General features: G+C 47.3%; 1 protein-coding gene across 1 annotated transcript; it reads left to right on the top strand.

Moving 5' to 3' along the window:
* Positions 1–1,173: 1,173 nt before the first annotated feature.
* On the top strand, positions 1,174–17,742 carry LOC122938275 (cytochrome c1, heme protein, mitochondrial). Its single transcript, XM_044293674.1, has 7 exons — positions 1,174–1,301; positions 10,408–10,598; positions 11,905–12,031; positions 12,145–12,302; positions 13,296–13,456; positions 16,764–16,864; positions 17,313–17,742. The coding sequence occupies exons 1-7, from the start codon at positions 1,215–1,217 to the stop codon at positions 17,415–17,417; spliced, it is 930 nt and encodes a 309-aa protein (XP_044149609.1). The 5' UTR covers positions 1,174–1,214; the 3' UTR covers positions 17,418–17,742.
* The last annotated feature ends 1,834 nt before the right edge of the window (positions 17,743–19,576 follow it).

The following is a 19,576-nucleotide window of genomic DNA, read 5'->3' as shown; positions in this document are numbered from 1 at the left end:
AGGCAGGAAGCAAAGGACTCCCGGGGGCCCGATGCTGCCCCATGAGGGCAGGGAAGAGCACCATAATATCATCATAGCTGAGAATGGGCGCAGGCTACGGTGGAGGTGAGGGACCCACATGGGGAGAAGGTGACCCCTAAACAGAGTTTAGGGAAACCCGACTGAGCCCAGGATCCAGTCAACGCATGCAGGCCAGCCAAGCCGATAGCACAGCAACCCCCCCAGCCACCGCAGGATCAGATGCAACCCAGGGGGAGTAATGGAGGGCAAGGGGACCTGCCACAACATGAACCACGGAACAGGGACCCAAGATAATATGTCCCACCAATGACGCTACATGTGGGCGGAGGGCACTGTGAAAATGGGGAAAGCACCCTCTGAGAAAAAGGACATCTCGTCCTCCCACTGGAAATTCCCTGCAGAGACCTCAAGAAGGCCATGAGGGAGGCAACACCCCTAGAAAAAAACAGGAAGTCAGAAAAAATGTTGGGAAAGAGTTTGACCTAGTCCTGGCAGAAACAGTAGATAGTGTAGCCAAAAATGAGGCACCCCCGGCGGACTGAAGCTGCAGGGAAGCAGGAAAAAGCTCCAAAAGGCTACAAAAAAGGGTATGCACAGAAAGGGGGTCAAAGCAACCCCCATTGGTGAGAAAAATGACCCAATAGAACCCCTGAATGGCAGGGAAAAATCAGAAAACAGATGTGGCCTTGTCACAGCCGGAGCAGGGGACTAAAGTAGATGCAGCCGAAAAGAAAACACCCTAAGCGGGCGGAAACCGCGGGACCTGGGGAAAGGAGGAAGGAATGGCCTGAGGCCAGAGCTTTTACGCCTCATGTTACAAACCCCTCCTGGTCTTTCATCTTTTCGGTCACGTTTTGTTCCTCCTCACAGACTATGACTGGCCCTAATGGCTGCATCTCTCACAGAAAACACACCATCACGTCTCGGGCTCAGGCCGTGCGGACGCCATAAATGGAAGAGTTTCCCGCCGGAGGTCATGTGACCCGCGGCACAAGTCACCTCCATCTGACCGAAGCTCACCCCGCGCCTGCGCACTGCTAAGGTCGTCCTGGCCATTTTGCTACACCCAACCTGACCTGAACTCCAGGCGTCCTTCCAGGACTGGGGAGCTGGAAGATGGCGGCAGGAAGTGACGTCATAGCTGTCAGTGAGGGCGGACGCCAGAGTTGTGACTTCCCTTCTAGCCGGGAAAGATGGCGGCGGCGTGTCTGGTACTACGGAGGTCGCTGCGGGCGGGACAGCTGCTCGGGGGGCGAGCCGCCTGGCCTGTGGCTCCTCAGGTGAGAGGCAGAGCGGGGAAGGCAATGGTTGGAGTCGGGGGCCGGAACAGGGTGCTGGGCGGAGGGGAAGCCGGTGACCGGGCGGTGAATGAAGGTCACCGGGGGAGAGAGAGGGAGGACGGGCCGGAGCCTGCTGCAGGTGGTCGGGTGTCAGCTGCTGTGTGGTGCCCTGGTGGGGGCAGGCCTGTAATGCCGCAGCGGTGCCGCATGTGCGGCCAAGTGTGCAGCAGGGCAGATCAGACTCCTTACATTAGCCCCCTGTCATATATGATGTGTGGCTACAGGGGCGGACGCCTGCACCGCTCTGGTCACACTGGACCGTCGTCCGCCGCGCTGCTCCTGATGTCAGAAGCTGAAGAACCGCTTCTGTCAGGGCATGCTGGGAGTTGTAGTGTTGTGCGGTAATGGCTCTCCGTATACACAGCCCTGACCGTATACAGGGCCCTGCCCTTATGTGATTGGTGAGAGACAGCGGCCATTGTGTCCAGCCTAGAGGAGAATGACGCGTACCCCAAATCTGCCATCAGAAATCCAGTCCGTGTGAGCCTGAGCCAGTGTATTCAATTCACCATCACCTCCTCGCTGCCCCGACTGTAGGGAGGCCCATCTATGACTATGATAAAACCTTCTTCCCTGATGTGGAGGGCGCCATCTTGTCCTGGGCAGACCGGGTATCGGGTCATCAGCCGGTCCTCTCTGCTGTCCCTTCATGTATTTGCTCCCGCTCTGGGCGACTGTTCGTGTTCATTCCTCCTAATGATTACATTTTATACGGGTATTCCAGTTATGAGAAGTTATTGCGTATCCTCAGGATAGGGGGATAACTATTAGATTGGCGAGGGTCCCGGCAGTAGGACGGGGACAGTGTGCCACTCAGGACCCCCCTGAAATACATAGCAGGCGGTTGGGCATTCATCTCTATGGGAGGTAGCGGAGCGCTGTGCTCGGCTGTTCCTGGAAGTCCTCTCCTGATGAATGGAGCGGGGGTCCCACCCATGGTCCACCTGCTGCTACGTTTTGCTTTTTCCTTTTAAGGAGGGACTCCCACTGTCCTGATTGGTGGGGATCCTGGTATTCTAATGTCTCACATCAGCAGTGCCCCTCTAGGAAAATCTAAGTCCAATTTTTGGTTGCCAGGGTCAGAAATTACTCCACACAGGCTGCGCTGATACACTGTTCCAGAAGTGAATGGGGCAGAGTGCAGTACCAAACACAGCCACAATACAGTGTACGGCGCAGTGCGCCAGGGCCTTCTCAGACAGCTGGTCAGTGAGGGTCCTGGATGTCGGACCCCCACCGATCAGATACTGATGACCTATCCTAAGGAAAGGTCATCGGTATAAAAATCTCAGAAAACCCTTTTAAGGTCGAATGCACACGGCGGTGAGCGGTCCGCGGTATCCCGGCCTGGCATCCTGCTGAGAGCAGCAGCGCACGGCATCATTGGTTGCTATGCCGCGTGCTTCATGCCGCCGCTGCACTCTGATCTATACGAGTGTATTACTGTAGTGCAGCGGCGGCATGAAGCTCGCGGCATAGCAACCAATGATGCCGTGCGCTGCTGCTCTCAGCAGGATTCCAGGCTGGGATACCGCGGACCGCTCACGGCCATGTGCATTCAACCTAAGTTGAACACTGAGATTTTTATTTATTTTTTGCGATATCACCCATCTACCTACATGTACAGTATAATTAGAGGCTCTGTCACCAGGACCAACCCTAATAAACCAGACATACTGGCTGGTGGGGCTGATCATGCTGATTAAAACAATACCTTTCTTTTGTCTTTATGCTAAACAGCTGTAGCTAAATCTCCATTTTTTTTTAAATATGCAAATGAGAAGTTGGAGCACCAGGAGGCGGGGCCGAATCCTTACACCTTACGTCTGTGGAGGCTTCGATCGCGGCTTTGGCTCCCAATCGCTGACCGAGCCCTGACGTGTGAATGAGGCTTTATTCACAGGCAGAAGGTACAATCGCACAGACGCCAGGGACACGTCTCGGCTTCTAAGCAGAGAAAAGGCTTCTTGTCATTTAACCCGTAATAAAAGGCTATAAAAATAATATCTAATAATAAGGCCTTACTACATTGAGAATAGTGGTGGTGTTTTTTTGCGGAGAAACCTGAAAACTATTACTGGCACAATGTATGACTATAAAGAAACCAGCAATACGCGTTCGCTGGACACGTGGAAGAAAAAACAAATATGTGAAGAAAAAAAACTTTAACGTTTCTCAGAACTGGGATCTCTACACACAAAGCCATGCTGATACCTCCAAGCTATAGGATTACTACATAGAGGAAAAGTGTCTCTCCCAGGATCTCTACATGCCAGCCGTGCACGTATGACCAAGCGACAGCATCACCACACAGAGAAGTACAGTCCTGATCAAAAGTTTAAGACCACTTGCTAAATGGCAAAAAATCCTATTTAGCATGGCCGGATCTTAACAAGGTCCCAAGTGGAGCTTCAACATGCAACAAGAAGAAATGAGAGTGAGACATTTTTTGAGCCTTCAATTTAATGAAAACAACGAATAAACTGAAACCGGCTGTTTTTCAGCTGATCAAAAGTTTAGGACCACACCTCCAAAAAAAACTAACCCCCCCCCCCCCCCCAACAGAAATCCAACTTCCAAACATGACCTCAGTAATGAGTAGCTCCGCCGTTATTGTTTCGGCATGCTTGATGCAAGCGTTTCCATGAGTGGGAACATTTCTCCAAGTGGTGAAGATGGCCGCACGAAGGCCATCTACTGTCTGGAACTGTTGTCCATTTTTGTAAACTTCCCTTGCCATCCATCCCCAAAGGTTCTCAATTGGATTTAGATCAGGGGAACACGCAGGATGGGCCAAAAGAGTGATGTTATTCTCCTGTAAGAAGTCCCTTGTCCTGCGGGCATTGTGTACTGTAGCGTTGTCCTGTTACCACACAGACGAGGGCCGTCAGCCATGAGGAATGCTCTCTGCGACATCTGGACATAGCCAGCGGCCGTTTGACGCCCCTGCACTTCCTGAAGCTCCATTGTTCCACTGAAGGAAAAAGCACCCCAGACCATTATGGCGCCCCCTCCACTGTGGCGCGTAGAAAACATCTCAGGTGGGATCTGCTGGTCATGCCAGTAACGTTGGAAACCATCAGGACCATCAAGGTTACATTTTTTTCTCATCAGAGAATAAAACTTTCTTCCACCTTTGAATGTCCCATGTTTGGTTCTCTCTTGCAAAGTCCAAACGAGCAGTTCTGTGGCGTTCAAGGAGACGAGGTCTTTGAAGATGTTTTTTGTTTTTGAAGCCCTTCAGTCTCAGATGCCGTCTGATGGTTATAAGGCTGCAGTCAGCACCAGTAAGGGCATTAATTTGGGTCGAGGATCGTCCAGTGTCTTGACGGACATCCAATTGGATCCTCCGGCTCAGTGCTGGTGAAATTTTTTGGGGTCTTCCACTTGACTTTTTTGTTCCATAACCCTCAGGATCATTTAAGAAATTTCAAATGACTGTCTTACTGCGTCCCACCTCAGCAGTGATGGCGCGCTGTGAGAGACCCTGCTTATGCAGTTCAATAACCTGACCACGTTCAAAAAGGGAGAGTTTTTTTGCCTTTGCCATCACAACGTGTGACTACCTGACAATGAATCCACATCTTTGCACAGATTTGGCCTTTTAAAAGCATGTCGTCCTAAAAAAAATGTATCAGCTGAAAAACAGCCTGTTTCAGTTTAATCGTTATTTTCAGTTAATTGAATGCTCAAAAAATGCTTTGTCTCCCTCCCATTTCTTCTTGTTGCATGTTGAAGCTCCACTTGGAACCTTGTTAAGATCCAGCCATGCTAAATAAGATTTTTTTTTGCCATTTATCAAATGGTCTTAAACTTTTGATCAGGACTGTGTGTTTTCTCTCTGCTTAGAAGCTGTCACATATCACTGGTGTCTGTATGATCATATATTATCTGTGAACAAAGCAGTGCTATGTAGGTGAGCTTTCTGAGCAGATCTCAGTGTGGTGATGCTACAGTACATAGTGTATATGATATGTAGATGCTAGGACACAGCTCTGCCCTCAGCATGTCTTTCCTATACTTAGAAGCTGTCACATATCACTGGTGTCTGTATGATCATATATTATCTGTGAATAAAGCAGTGCTATGTAGGTGAGCTTTCTGAGCAGATCTCAGTGTGGTGATGCTACAGTACAGTGTATATGATATGTAGATGCTAGGACACAGCTCTGCCCTCAGCATGTCTTTCCTATACTTAGAAGCTGTCACATATCACTGGTGTCTGTATGATCATATATTATCTGTGAATAAAGCAGTGCTATGTAGGTGAGCTTTCTGAGCAGATCTCAGTGTGGTGATGCTACAGTACATAGTGTATATGATATGTAGATGCTAGGACACAGCTCTGCCCTCAGCATGTCTTTCCTATACTTAGAAGCTGTCACATATCACTGGTGTCTGTATGATCATATATTATCTGTGAATAAAGCAGTGCTATGTAGGTGAGCTTTCTGAGCAGATCTCAGTGTGGTAATGCTACAGTACATAGTGTATATGATATGTAGATGCTAGGACACAGCTCTGCCCTCAGCATGTCTTTCCTATACTTAGAAGCTGTCACAGATCACTGGTGTATGTATGATCATATATTATCTGTGAATAAAGCAGTGCTATGTAGGTGAGCTTTCTGAGCAGATCTCGGAGTGGTGATGCTACAGTACATAGTGTATATGATATGTAGATGCTAGGGCACAGCTCTGCCCTCAGCATGCTGATGGCTAACCTGTCAATCAGGGGGAGTGTGCAGAGCACAGGGGGTGTTACAAAGAAGTGCTCCAAGGATTCAGCACCGCCTCCTGGTGCTCCAACTTATTTACAGATGAATAAAAACACCACTGTGCGGCTGATTAGCATACCGACAAAAGAAAGGTATCGTTTTAATCAGCACGATGAGTCCTACCAGCCAGTATGTGTGGTTTATTAGGGTTGATCCTGGTGTCAGAGCCTCTTTAAAGCCATCCTGTCATGCCGTGCCCCCAACCCTTCCTGTGGTCGCCTCCTCTGCTCTAGTTCAGCCGTGTCCTCCTTAAACACAGTACTTCATACGTGACCAGGGGAATACGCATGTATACCGGGTAGATCTGTAATATCATACATGTTATATACGTGCTCAGCACATTATATACTATACAGTGTAAGGCTACATGCGCACGACCGTATGTGTTTTGCAGTCCGCCCCAAAAAAGGATGACATCCGTATGCCATCTGAGTTATTTTTTATTTTTTTTCGGATACATTGTAAGAATGCCTAAAACGGATAAGAATAGGACATGTTCTATTCTTTTTGGGCAGTGCTATAGAACGGACATACGGATGCGGATAGCACACGGTGTGCTGTCTGCATTTTTTGCGGACCCACTGAAATTAATGGGTCTGCATCCTATCTGCAAAAAAATGGAATGGAAACGAACAACGTTCGTGTGCATGTAGCTTAATACACATATACACCGAGTAGATCCTGTGAGGAAGGCTGGAGAAGAGTGCCTCCTAGATCCGGCTGCAGCTGCTGCATCATCACCAATGATCAGAGGTTATTATATAGTATGGCTTCCTCGTATCACACTGTAACGGATCTCCTGGCACCCCGACTGGGTACCTCTGTTGATGGATGCTCCTAGTCCTGTCCGAGGGCTCCAAGCACTCACTTGTCACTTAAGCACTGCCAACCCCACGAACTGCCGCAGCTTGGTTGGGATCTCGCCTTCTTGTACCCACACTGGGCCTATGACGAGGCTTCCAGGTCCCAGTGGCTGAACCTCTCTTCCTTCAGAGAGCGATGCAGGAACAAGCTCTTAAAAGAGCTCGGGGATTATAGCCAGGGGAGTATACAGCGTACAGCATTCCCCAGTGTAGATGCAGCCTTGTCCCCCACACATGAGACAAGACTCTATTGACCAGTGTCACTTTATGTGGTAATAACTTTAAAACGCTTATACTCATCCAGGCCGTTCTGAGATTTTCTTGTCACATTCTGTACTTCATGACAGTGGTAAATTTGAGTCAAAATATTTTTCTTGGTATTTTTTTTATAAAAAAATAAATAAAAAATTCGCAATTTTCCACATTTATATTTCTCTGCTTTTAAAACATAGTAAGTAATACCTCCTAAACTAGTTATTACTTTACATTCCCCATATGTCTACTTCATGTTTGGATAATTTTGTAAATGACATTTTCATTTTTTTGGGGGGGAAGTTAGAAGGTTTAGAAGCAAATCTTGAAATTTTACAGAAAATTTCCAAAACCCACTTTTTAGGGACCAGTTCAGGTCTGAAGTCACTTTGTGAGGCTTACATAATAGAAACCACCCAGAAATGACCCCATTCTAGAAACTACACCCCTCAAAGTATTCAAAACTGATTTTGCAAACTTTAACCCTTTTAGGTGTTCCACAAGAATTAAAGGAGATGTAGATGACATTTCAGAATTTCACTTTTTTGGAAGATTTTTCAAATTTTTTTTCCCACTAACAAAGCAAGGGTTAACAGGGGCATAACTACAATAGCGGCCGACCATGCAACTGCTATGGGGCCCAGGGCAAGAGGGGGCCCAGTCTTAGTTGGGATTATCTCTTCTGCTGGAGGAGAAAACTTGGTCAGGACTCTACCCTCTAAAGCAGGGGTGCACAACGTTTCCTGATTGGGGGCCACATTGCCAGACTGAACCAATGACGAGGGCCGATATTAAAATTTAAAGGTGTATTAACAACTTAAATATTGTACTTATGGCATATTGAACACATATACCATTAATGTCTAGTTACACTTCCAGGACTCCCATCTAATGGGAGAAATACATGTGAGCAGCCACAAGACATAGGCATAGATGTCTGTTACCAGATGGTTGGGGGGCCGCACAGAATGGTATCAAGGGCCGCATGTGGCCCCCGGGCCGCAGGTTGTGCACCCCTGCTCTAAAGGAACAACTTTTAACAAATGAGGCAGCGGAAAAATGGCCCAAGGGTCATTGAAAGGGGTTTAGGAAAAAATCTTCTGTCCTGTGTGGGGGGCCCGGTTTCATCCTTGCTATGGCTAACCACTAATTCTGTAGTTTATAGAAATACCCCATATGGTCGTAAACTGCTGTACGGGCACACGGCAGGGCGCAGAAGGAAAGGAAACGCCATGTGGTTTTTGGAAGGCAGATTTCACTGGGAGAATTTTAAGTTGCCATGTCACATTTGAAGACCCCCTGATGCACCCCTAGAGTAAACTCCCAAAAATTAACCCCATTTTGGAAACTACGGGATAAGGTGGCAGTTCTGTTGGTACTAGTTTAGGGTACATATGATTTTTGGTTGCTCTATTACACTTTTTGTGAGGCAAGGTAACAAAAATAGATTTTTTGGCACAGTTTTTATTTTTTATTTACAATGTTCATCTGACAGGTTAGATCATGTGGTATTTATATAGAGCAGGTTGTTATGGACGTGACAATACCAAATATGACAACTTTTTTGGTTGTTTCAGGTTTACATAATAAAGCATTTTTGAAAAGTTTTTTTAGTGTCTCCATATTCTGAAAGTCAGTTTATGTAGGGGCTCATTTTTTTTTTTTTCGGTATGAGATGACTGGTTGATACTATTTTTAGGGTGCTTATAATGTTTTGATCGCTTGGTGTTACACTTTTTGTGATGTAAGGTGTTATCGTGTTCACCTGAGGGGTTAGGTCATGTGATATTTATATATAGCAGGTTCTTACAGACGCGGCGATACCTAATGTCTACTTTTTATTTTTTCTGGGCGATTTGTCTTGGGGTATTATTTTTTGCGGAAGGAGATGACTGGTACTATTTTAGGGTGCTTATGATTTTGATCGCTTGGTGTTACACTTTTTGTGATGTAAGGTGACAAAAAAATGGCTTTTTTGACATCGGTTTTATTTTTTTATGGTGTTTATCTGAAGGGTTAGCTCATGTGATATTTTTATACAGCAGGTTGTTACGGAAGCAACGATACCTAATGTCTACTTTTTTATTTATTTAATTTTTTTTACATTTTAACACAATAAAAGCATTTTTGAAACCAAATAAAATCATGTTTTAGTGTCTCCATAGTTTATTTAAAAAAACTTTGGACGATTCTTAGGGGCTCATTTTTTCCGGGATGAGGTGACGGTTAGATTGGTATGATTTTGGGGGGCATACGCCTTTTTGATCGCTTGGTGTTCCACTTTTAGTGATGAGGTGACCCAGTCGGGGTGCAAGGCGTTCCGTTACACTCTCCTAAATCCAGAGCAGGGACCAAGAACAAGCTCTTACAAGAGCTTCTACTCAGGGGAGTATTGTGATATAGCAATCCCCAAAATACCACATATCCCCATAAAAGTCACATCCCCCGATAACCTCGATCTGGGTGAACAAAGTATCCAAAAATCACCCAGATCGGGTCAGGGGTTCGGGAATTTCCTGGAAGTCTTATTTTTGCACATGGTCCCATGCCCCAAATAGTTCCATACACTCAACGTAAAACACTGCTGAACAATTTAAGATGGCCGCCGCCACCACATGTTTAAATCTGTTCCAGTTAAAAGTCCAAGGGGCAGAAACGGTGCCTTTAAAATCCAATATGCTCAAATAGTGTCCCAGGGGCCATAGTCACAGGGCAAGAGGCTGGCAAGCAGGCCTTTCCAAATCCCAGTGACGAAGGTGCTTTCGCCACACACCCCAAAGCCCAACATATCCCCATAAATTATACATCCATGGATGGCTCTGATCTGGGCGAACAACATATCCAGAAATCACCCAGAGCCGAGCAGGGGTTCCCGAATTCCATGGCTGTCACATTTGACCGCACGCATGGCTTTCCTGCCCACAACAGTTCCACAGATTTAGGCTGTGCGGCCGGTCTGTCTTCTCCTTCATAGTTTTAGTATATGGACCATAATCCTGAGGGAGGAGGCTGCAGACGGGCCCCTCCAAAACCCAGCGGCCAAGTTGGTTCCACCACACCCACAATTCCCTGCTCTGCATTAGCCATAGCTGTGCTCATCCTGAGCCTCCTGATTCCATCACTTATCTTAACTCTTTCTATTCTCTTGTTTCAGGCCAACATGTCATTCTCCTCCCTTTCCCGAGGCAGGAGACTGGCACTCTCCACCATCGGGGTCATCGCCGCCGGAGGAGCCGGATTGGTTTTCGCTCTCCACAATTCGGTTAAAGCCACTGACCTGGAACTTCACGCTCCTAGCTACCCCTGGAGCCATGGCGGCTTCCTCTCCTCCCTGGATCATGCCAGGTAATGGCCTGAGAGTGGAAATGCTCCTCATCTGCCCCTTCATGGTGTCATGTACACATGATAGTGACATGGCAAAATTATTAAAGGGGGTGTTCACTACCAGCAGCAATCTGAGGGTCCTAGGACACGTCTACCATGTGCATGGTAAGGTGGGCATCGCTGTATCTCCCAGTGGGCAGAAGCTGCTGGAGGTGAACTGCACCTTTAAAGAGCATCTGTCAGCAGGTTCAACCCTATTAAACCAGGCATAATACCTGGTAAGTTTGTTCTTCATCCTCCAGTAAAATGATATCTAGGATGTTACTGTTATGCCTATCCTAAAAAAAAGAGGAAGAGGCTGTAGTGCATACCGGAAGTCAGACCCCACCAATCAGACACGGTCTATTCTGAGGATAGGCCATCGATATCAAAATTTCAGATATACTCTTACATATGCAAATTTGATCTTCAGTGCAGTAAGGAGTGGATACAAGGCCCTCGGAGCACCAGAGCTCTTATGTTCTGCACTTAGACCACTCACCAGCGCATCTGCCTCTGCACCACCCTGCAGCGCAGGCGACTACTGTAGATGCGCCAATGATCTCATCCTTCACCTGAATGAAGCAGAGGGTCTCCACTTCCAGGTGGAGGATGTCATCTGCAACGCTAGAGAAGTAGAGGCAGATCTACTGCTCAGACGTCGATATATGGACTATGGCGCAGAAGTGAGATTACGGGTCCAGGGGAGATGCCTGGTAGTTGTAAACTAAAGAGACAAGTGGGGTGGTCCACGTGCAGAGCACAGGAGCTTTGGTGCACGGAGGGGCGTGGGCTCATCCCCCGGTGCACTGAAGTCCTAATTTACACGGTTGTATGGGGTTGATCCTGCTGTTATGTGCTCCTTGAAGGGTCACAGAGTTTTTAGTAACTTTTGATATGTCAGACAGTGTTTTGATCGCGGGGTTCTGAGACCCCTAACAGTTGCTAGAACGAGGAGAGGAAAGCGCTCGCATATCTCACTTTCATTGCTGCAGGAGATGGGCTCCATAGAAATGGGCCCATCTCGCAGTGAGGGGAGAGCGTGAAATGTGAGTGCTTCTCTAATCTCGTTCTAGTGTTCCTCAGGGTCTCGGCACTCCAATCCCCGCCAATCAGAACCCTTGATATGTCTGGTGATTTTATTTATTTTTTTAAACTCGGCTTCTGGCATTTTAGACGCTGGAGTTTTGCAGCAGGTTGAGGACCACTGCCATAAACAATAACCCAGCACCTCATTTGTGGACATAGTAGTCTGGGTGTGATGTAACGCTGCTTCTGTCCCATGCAGCGTCCGCCGTGGTTACCAGGTGTACAGGCAGGTGTGTGCCGCCTGTCACAGTATGGACTACATCGCCTTCAGGAACCTGGTTGGGGTTACTCACACAGAAGCCGAAGCCAAGGCCCTCGCTGAGGAGGTGAGTGTGCCCTTCAGCTGTGGGGGGAGGGGAGCCGGCCGCAGCGTTATTTCCTGCACCTCGTTGTTGGACTGACAGCAGCTGCTGCTTTGTCTTTATTTTTTTCTCATAAGTTTGAGATCCTGGATGGTCCCGATGACAACGGCGAGATGTTCACCCGTCCCGGTAAGCTGTCCGATCTCTTTCCAAAGCCGTATCCCAACCCTGAAGCAGCTAGAGCAGCCAATAACGGAGCCTTGCCCCCGGATCTCAGCTACATCGCCAATGCCAGGTACCCTGCCGCCGGTACATAAATCGGGCTCCCTGCAGGATCTCTGTATCTCTGTACACGGCCCCTATAAAGTATTCACACCCACCTGGAACTTTACATCCTTTCAGCTTATTGTAAAACATTGAGCCTCAGTGAATCTGCAGTACTGTGCAAAAGTTTTAGGCAGGTGGAGAAAAACACTGTGCCGTAAGAATACTTTAATAGGGATATAGGGTGTTTATATTAATTCACAAAATGCAAAGTGAAAAGAGAAATCCAAATCCAGCCAGTATCTGGTGTGACCGTCCTTTACCTCCAGCATCACTTTCGGCAGGGAGGTTCTAGACCTCTCGTAGAACGATGCACAGATCTGTGGCTGTCGGCTTGCTCAGATCATTCTGTCTCCGTATAATCGCAGACAGACTGGATGATGCTGAAATCAGGGCTCCCGGATCATCTTTAAGCTGAAGTTTAGTTCTTAATGACAATGGCCGGATGTTTGGGGTGGTAGTTCTACTTCACAAACTGTGCAAGTGTACCCAGAAGAAGTGATGCTGACGGCAAAGAGCGGTCTCGCCGAAATATTGATTAGATTTAGAATTCTCTTCTTTGACTTTGCATTTTAATTGGTAAAAATAAACCATTAACACTTAATTTGCAGCATTTTTCCACAACTTTTGCACAGTACTGTAATATGGTTTTTGTGACCATGATCCTGAGAACCGTATGACTGGATCTGCATCTGGGTGCTGATTCATTCATTTCAATGGATGCGGACAGCACATGGAGTTTCGCGGCCCCGCGAACAGCATGTGGACAGCACATGGAGCATGTCCTTTCTTGTCCGCAATTGTGGACGAGAATAGGCATTTTCTATCATGGTGCCGGCCGCAAATTGCAGAACGCATGAGGAGCACTTGTGTTCAGTCCGGGGTGTGAATACTTCATATAGCACTGTATTGCTAACCACTGAACTGTTGGGTCTCCTAACCTCCTTGTTGGTTGTGTTTCCAGGCACGGGGGAGAGGATTACATCTTTTCTCTGCTCACTGGATACTGCGACCCTCCAGCCGGCGTCACCCTGAGGGAAGGACTGTACTTCAACCCATACTTCGCAGGCCAGGCCATCGGTATGGCACCTCCCATCTACAGTGAAATTCTGGAGTATGACGACGGTAGGTGTAAATACTTGTGTAGGTCCATAATCAGTCTGTGTACATACATTGTAATAAAGCGTTGAGGCACTCAGGTTGATTTGCAATTCAAGTGAGGTTTATTTCATAATCTCTGCATCATCCATTTGCCCGTGGTATATATGGAATCAATAACAAAATATTTCTGACCAGGCGTTTCGGTCACGGTGGACCTTCATCAGTGGTCATGTTATCTGAGTGGTGGGTAGTGGTATTTCTGGGGCGCTGGATACATTATCCTGTACTGATGTGGAGTAACATCCTGTTTCTTTTATTAAAATTTAAAAACATAACAAATACAGAAATCACAGCAAAACATAACACAAAACCCAAACCAAGTATACAGACCTAATGCTCCTCAGCACGGTACAGACAACACCCATCCAGCCCAACACTCACTTCCGCATAGAACACCCACTATTTACAGGATTTACCATTTCAATATCGATGTGCTAACCTTCCTGATCCGGTTGCACCTACCTACAAACAGCAAAATTACAGAAATCTTGCAAAACAAACTTATAAAAATCCCAAGCACCAACAATACAACACACAACAATTCATAATATTATATTTTATTTTTATTTTTTTGGGCCCTGAGCAGCCCACCACCAGGAAGACCACAGGCTAGGGTACCCTAAAGGTAAAACCCCTCCAGAGGAGAGAGGTCTGGCCACACACAACCTCTCATACTCCAGAGAGTGCACCTTCACCAGGTCTCCAAGAATGTTCCTAACCACCTCATCCATGGGGAGGATTTTGCGCTGCTTCGAGACTAAACATCGTGCATGCCACGTGTAGTACCTGACCATTGAGCTGACTAGGAATAAAGTGCAGCGGTCCCTACCACCCAGGTGTCTGAATGCTTCATAGGCCCATTCAGCATAGGAAAGAGTGACCAGCCTAGGCAAGCCGATGGAGGTCCTCACCCTGGTGTAAACCTCTGTGTTAAAGGGACAATTAAGCAGGAGGTGGTCCATGCTCTCCAGCACACCACCGCGCTCCTCTCGGGGACACCCCCTGTCCTTAGAGCTCTTACACTTCAGATTTTCCCTCACACACAGTTTCTCATGGAAGCAGCGCCAAGTCAAGTCGAAAAACTTTAAAGGGATCCTAATGGAATAAAAAAAAGTGACCTGACCCCCAGATTCTGACTTTGGCAGTCCCTGAGGGCCAGAGGCTTCTGGAAATGGGTGAACAGAACCCTCTGAAGGAGTTTCCTTGACTGAGTCCTGATTTCCCACATCCCCAGACCCCACCGACGTAATACCTTCAGAACCACGGCAGCTTAAGCAGGGAAATGCCCATGTGGTGTGCGGAGATTCTTCACTTGCCCCCCTGTCTCCCATTCATGGAAGAAAGGCTGAAACCATCCCCAACAGGAGACTACCCACGGAGGAGCCCTCTCTTTCCGGAGGCTTGCAAGGTTAATCTTAATAAAGGTGTTCACCAGGAACACCACAGGGTTGACCATACCAAACCTTCCTAGTCTCCTCGTACGGTAAAGAACCTCCCTCCTGACAAGGTTTAGTCTATTTCCCCATAACATCTGGAAGAACAGACAGTAGACCCGAGTCCAGAAAAGTTCTGGCAAGATGCACACACTGCCCAGATATAACAGCAAAGGGATCAGGTAGGTTTTGATAATGTTCACCCTTTTCTGGAGGGTCAAAGACCAACCCTTTCACTGTTCCACCCTCTGAGCGGCAATCTTAAGCCTGTTGTTCCTCTTTCTGGATCATTTCGGTCACAATGTCGAGAGGTCCACTCCTGGTTCAGGAACAGTTGCAGCCAGGAAAGCCGATTATCTTATCACGATCAAGATCCCTCTTCGACATAAGATATGAGTAAAAGGATCTGACGAACTCAAAGATCCCTGATCTGGACCTTTTTAGGAAACCCGTACTATCAATCAGTCCTGACACAATCTTACTACTCGCTAACATCCTGCAGTTTCTGTAAGGGTCGGGTGAGCGGTATGTCCCGTAATCCTTCTCAAAAACCAAAGATACGTGTCTATCGTACTGACTCCACGTAAGCAAAGACTTCACTCTGGAGATCTCCCCATGGCTACCCCCCAGTTGAGACAAGACGTTCTAATTTCCTCCTCAGGCTCTGATACAAGCGGTACCTACTCAGATTCCTGAAGCTCAAGAGCTGGTGGAAGAATCTCCCCACCCTTTCCTTGAACATCTCCCACCACTCAGACTTACTGCTGCAAAGATCCAGCAATGGTACCTAGCTCTGAACGAAATCCTCAAAAGACCGTCTTATCTCTGCGTCTTCTGGAGGCTCAAGAGATGAATTGAGCCTCCAGTAGCCTCTTCCCATCTGGGGGGTCTCTGTAATATTGAGAGAAAACAAAATCAAACAGTGGTCGGAGAACTCCACCTCCACAGGAGACGGCTTCCTCTTTAAATAAAACTTATCTATTCTAGACCTACAACTACCCCTATGATAGGTGAACCCCAGGTGGCCTGGGGTGTGCCAGATGTGGACATCCATCAGGCAAGCCTCACTAGCTATACTATTAAGCGTGACGCTGTCATAAGTCAGCTTGTCCCTGGAACCTCCCCTATACCGGGGGCCTCGTGACATTATTGAAGTCCCCTCCAAAGAGCACCTCCCGACTTGTTAAAAGATAGGGCTTGATCCTAATAAAGAGACTCTTCTGGTCCCACTTGGACTGGGGACCATAGATGTTAATTAGAGGAAGTTCTTGTCTCTTCATGAGGACATCCAAGATCAGACACCTCCCCACTTCTAATTCAATAACCCGTCTGCATTCTACCGGTGCGGAAAAAAGGACCGCCACATCCTGTATTATACTCCAGAGTTGCAGTCACTATTCTGCTGGTGCAGTCACTGTGTACATACATTACTTATCCTGTACTGATCCTGAGTTACATCCTGTATTATACTCCAGAGCTGCACTCACTATTCTGCTGGTGCAGTCACTGTGTACATACATTACTTATCCTGTACTGATCCTGAGTTACATCCTGTATTATACTCCAGAGCTGCACTCACTATTCTGCTGGTGCAGTCACTGTGTACATACATTACTTATCCTGTACTGATCCTCAGTTGCATCCTGTATTATACTCCAGAGCTGCACTCACTATTCTGCTGGTGCAGTCACTGTGTACATACATTACATATCCTGTACTGATCCTGAGTTACACCCTGTATTATACTCCAGAGCTGCACTCACTATTCTGCTGGTGCAGTCACTGTGTACATACATTACATATCCTGTACTGATCCTGAGTGGCATTTTCTTCTTTAGGGACACCAGCATCAATGACTCAGGTGGCTAAAGATGTCTGCACGTTCCTGCGATGGGCCTCTGAGCCAGAACACGATGACCGCAAGCGCATGGGCCTTAAAGTGAGTTTTCCATGTAGACCGGGTGTAGGAATTATCAATAAGTTTATTTTTTCCTATAATGTTCAGTGCATGTTGAATTTTTTTTTTTAAAAACCCTCCCCTTTCCTTCCTGCCCCACATCCTTGTCCTCTTCCCCAGACTCGTATTGTTTGGCTGCAGTTGTGATGTCCTGTGTACCGCTGCTGCCACTTCCTGCTTCTGTCCTGACACGGCAGGAAGTGGCTGTGAATGCGGCTCATTCACTGGCAAATTTCCTGCCGTGTTTATCACAATCAGGAAGTGGAGCACAGTGGGGACCCGGGCACCATCGGATCAGCACCGGAGGGGAAGTTTTTTTTATCTGCTGGTGTACCCTCTTGGGACATTTTAGTCCACCCCTACCCTGTGTTGTTGCTCCAGTGCTTGGCTGCAGTCGGCTTCCTCCTCACTCGCTCCTTTCTGTCTCCAGATCATCTTGATGTCGACTGTGATTTCCGCTGTCCTCTACTACATGAAGCGACACCGGTGGTCTGTGCTGAAGTCCAGGAAGATGGTCTATAAACCTCCAAAGTAACGCAATGATTGTACTTCTTTCGAACCCTCCTCATCTGCGTTAGCGGCCTCGACGGTGAGATCCGGATCATGGCATCAGTCCCTTTCCTGCCTCTGGAAGCTGCACTTGGACAGAAAACTCCGTTGTAATATTATTTCCGGGCTCCTGTCGCCACAGGGTTCGCTCCTTTACATTTTTCTTTTGTTATTTTTGCCTGTCGATCAGTATCGTCCACCTGAGAGGATAAGGGACTGCAGGGGAAATCCACACAAAGTTCTCGATGTCCATTACAATCCCTACCTGGGGAGGCTGATAAATTAAATAAAAAAAAATCTTTTAAAACCCACGGAGGGTGAAGGGTCATTCGTGTCCTCACAATCTGTGCTGTGATTGGCTGCTGAGTCTCGTGAGGATCGTCTTTTGGATCTGCTGTGATAAGGTTTTATTTTGCAGCTGTTTGCTGAGGTTAGAGGAGCTGCCTTGGTTTTTGTGAGACATGTTAAAGTTTGTTGTTTTTTTTTTCATTTCATCCTCCATGATGGCATACCATGAGAGATGACCCCCCTCCAACCATGTAGGGACAGGAAGAATAAATTTGACCCTCCTCCAGCTCCTCCTCGGTGTCTTCCTGTCCCTCCAGGTGGAGATAGATTATCCTCATGGCACTTGCTGTGAGGCCGCTTCTGTGTAAGGCAGGCAGAGGTGAGTTATGATGGAATGCCTTCCACATGAGGGAAGCAGGCAGCACCCGTGCCCTAGTTGAGTATTTGAGGTGCTGGTAAGAATTGGGATCCCTGGTCCTTTCCTCCCGCTCTGCACGTCTGGCGTGGAGGTCCATGTGCGGACCGGACACTCGGAGTCCCTCCGGTCGTGTTCAAGCTCCTCATCGCAGCCCGATACCTTTCGGCACTTGCGATGATGTCACCGGAAGCCGTGTGTTTTTAGGAGGTACTTCCGGACTGTGGAGCGGACTAAAATTGGCACGCAGGATCAAGGCGGATGTCGCCCGCTGAGCTGAGGTCTGCAGGTAAGAGTATTTAAAGGGGTCAGAGGTAAAGTGGCCAAACATGTCTGAGCCTGGTACAGTCCAAATGGCGACCTCCCAGGGGCCAACCATTGTTAGTTACTAACAGTCTCTTGGGGAAATGCTGTATTTTGTTACTTATGCTAACACCCTTGTACCGCTCTCCCTGTGTGCGTGCAGAGTGATGAGGATAAAGCTCAGAGAGCTAAACCTAGTCCAAAAACTAAGAAATGTTATATGTTCAGTAAAATTACCTGAAAGGTATTACAAATATGGCAAAGGATCTGGTTCCTTCCATTAGAGAGGATTTAAGGGACGTAATCGGGGAAGAAATGCGAGCAGCTCTTTCTGAAAATTCTATGCCTACCCCTAGTACATCTGCGTCAAAACATAGGGAACCTAAATTAGGTTACTCTAGTTCATCAGAGTCAGAACAAGACTCAGATACAGAGGGCCTTGTCTCTTCTGATTCCTCTGGATCGGATTCAGAATTGAATAGTTTTCTCTTCTCCTCTAAGGATACAAAGGAGTTAATCAAAGCTGTCAGGGCTACCATGGATCTCTCGGATGATCTCCGTCCAAGATCAGATGTTTAGTGGACTAGAACAAAGGAAAAAGTTTTTTCCAGTACAAAAAAAATGCAGGAATTAATAAAAAGGGAATGGAAGACTCTGGATGGGAAGTTATTCCAGAAACTGTGAGACGGCACCTTCTATTTAGTGATTTAAGACCAAGCATTGTTTACATCCTGTCCTAAAGTAGATGTATCCCTATCAAAATTAGTCATGGGGCAAATGCCCTTCCATTTGAGGACATGGGGTCCCTAGAAGACCCCATGGATAAGAAAGCAGATTCAAGTCTGAAGACGACCTGGGAGGCCGCAGCTGCTTTATTCTAACCAAATCTAGCTGCTACATCTGTTTCTAGATCCCTAAAAAGATGGTTATCACCGTTGGAATCTCTTCTAAAATAAGGGGCTACTTATGACTCTCTAAAAGACCCCTTTCCTCTCACCCACGAGAGAGAGCGGATCCGTCCCCACAGACAGGAAACCTGAAGTACAAAAAGGCGGAGGCTCTCCTCCTACTTCAGTATGGTTTCCTGTCTCTGGAGGGAAGCCTGAAGTCACGTGTGGTTTCTTCCTTGGGTGCTCCCT

Source organism: Bufo gargarizans, chromosome 5 (assembly GCF_014858855.1).
Source record: "Bufo gargarizans isolate SCDJY-AF-19 chromosome 5, ASM1485885v1, whole genome shotgun sequence".
NCBI classification, from domain to species: Eukaryota; Metazoa; Chordata; class Amphibia; order Anura; family Bufonidae; genus Bufo; species Bufo gargarizans.
This window is presented reverse-complemented; position numbering and strand designations above follow the sequence as displayed.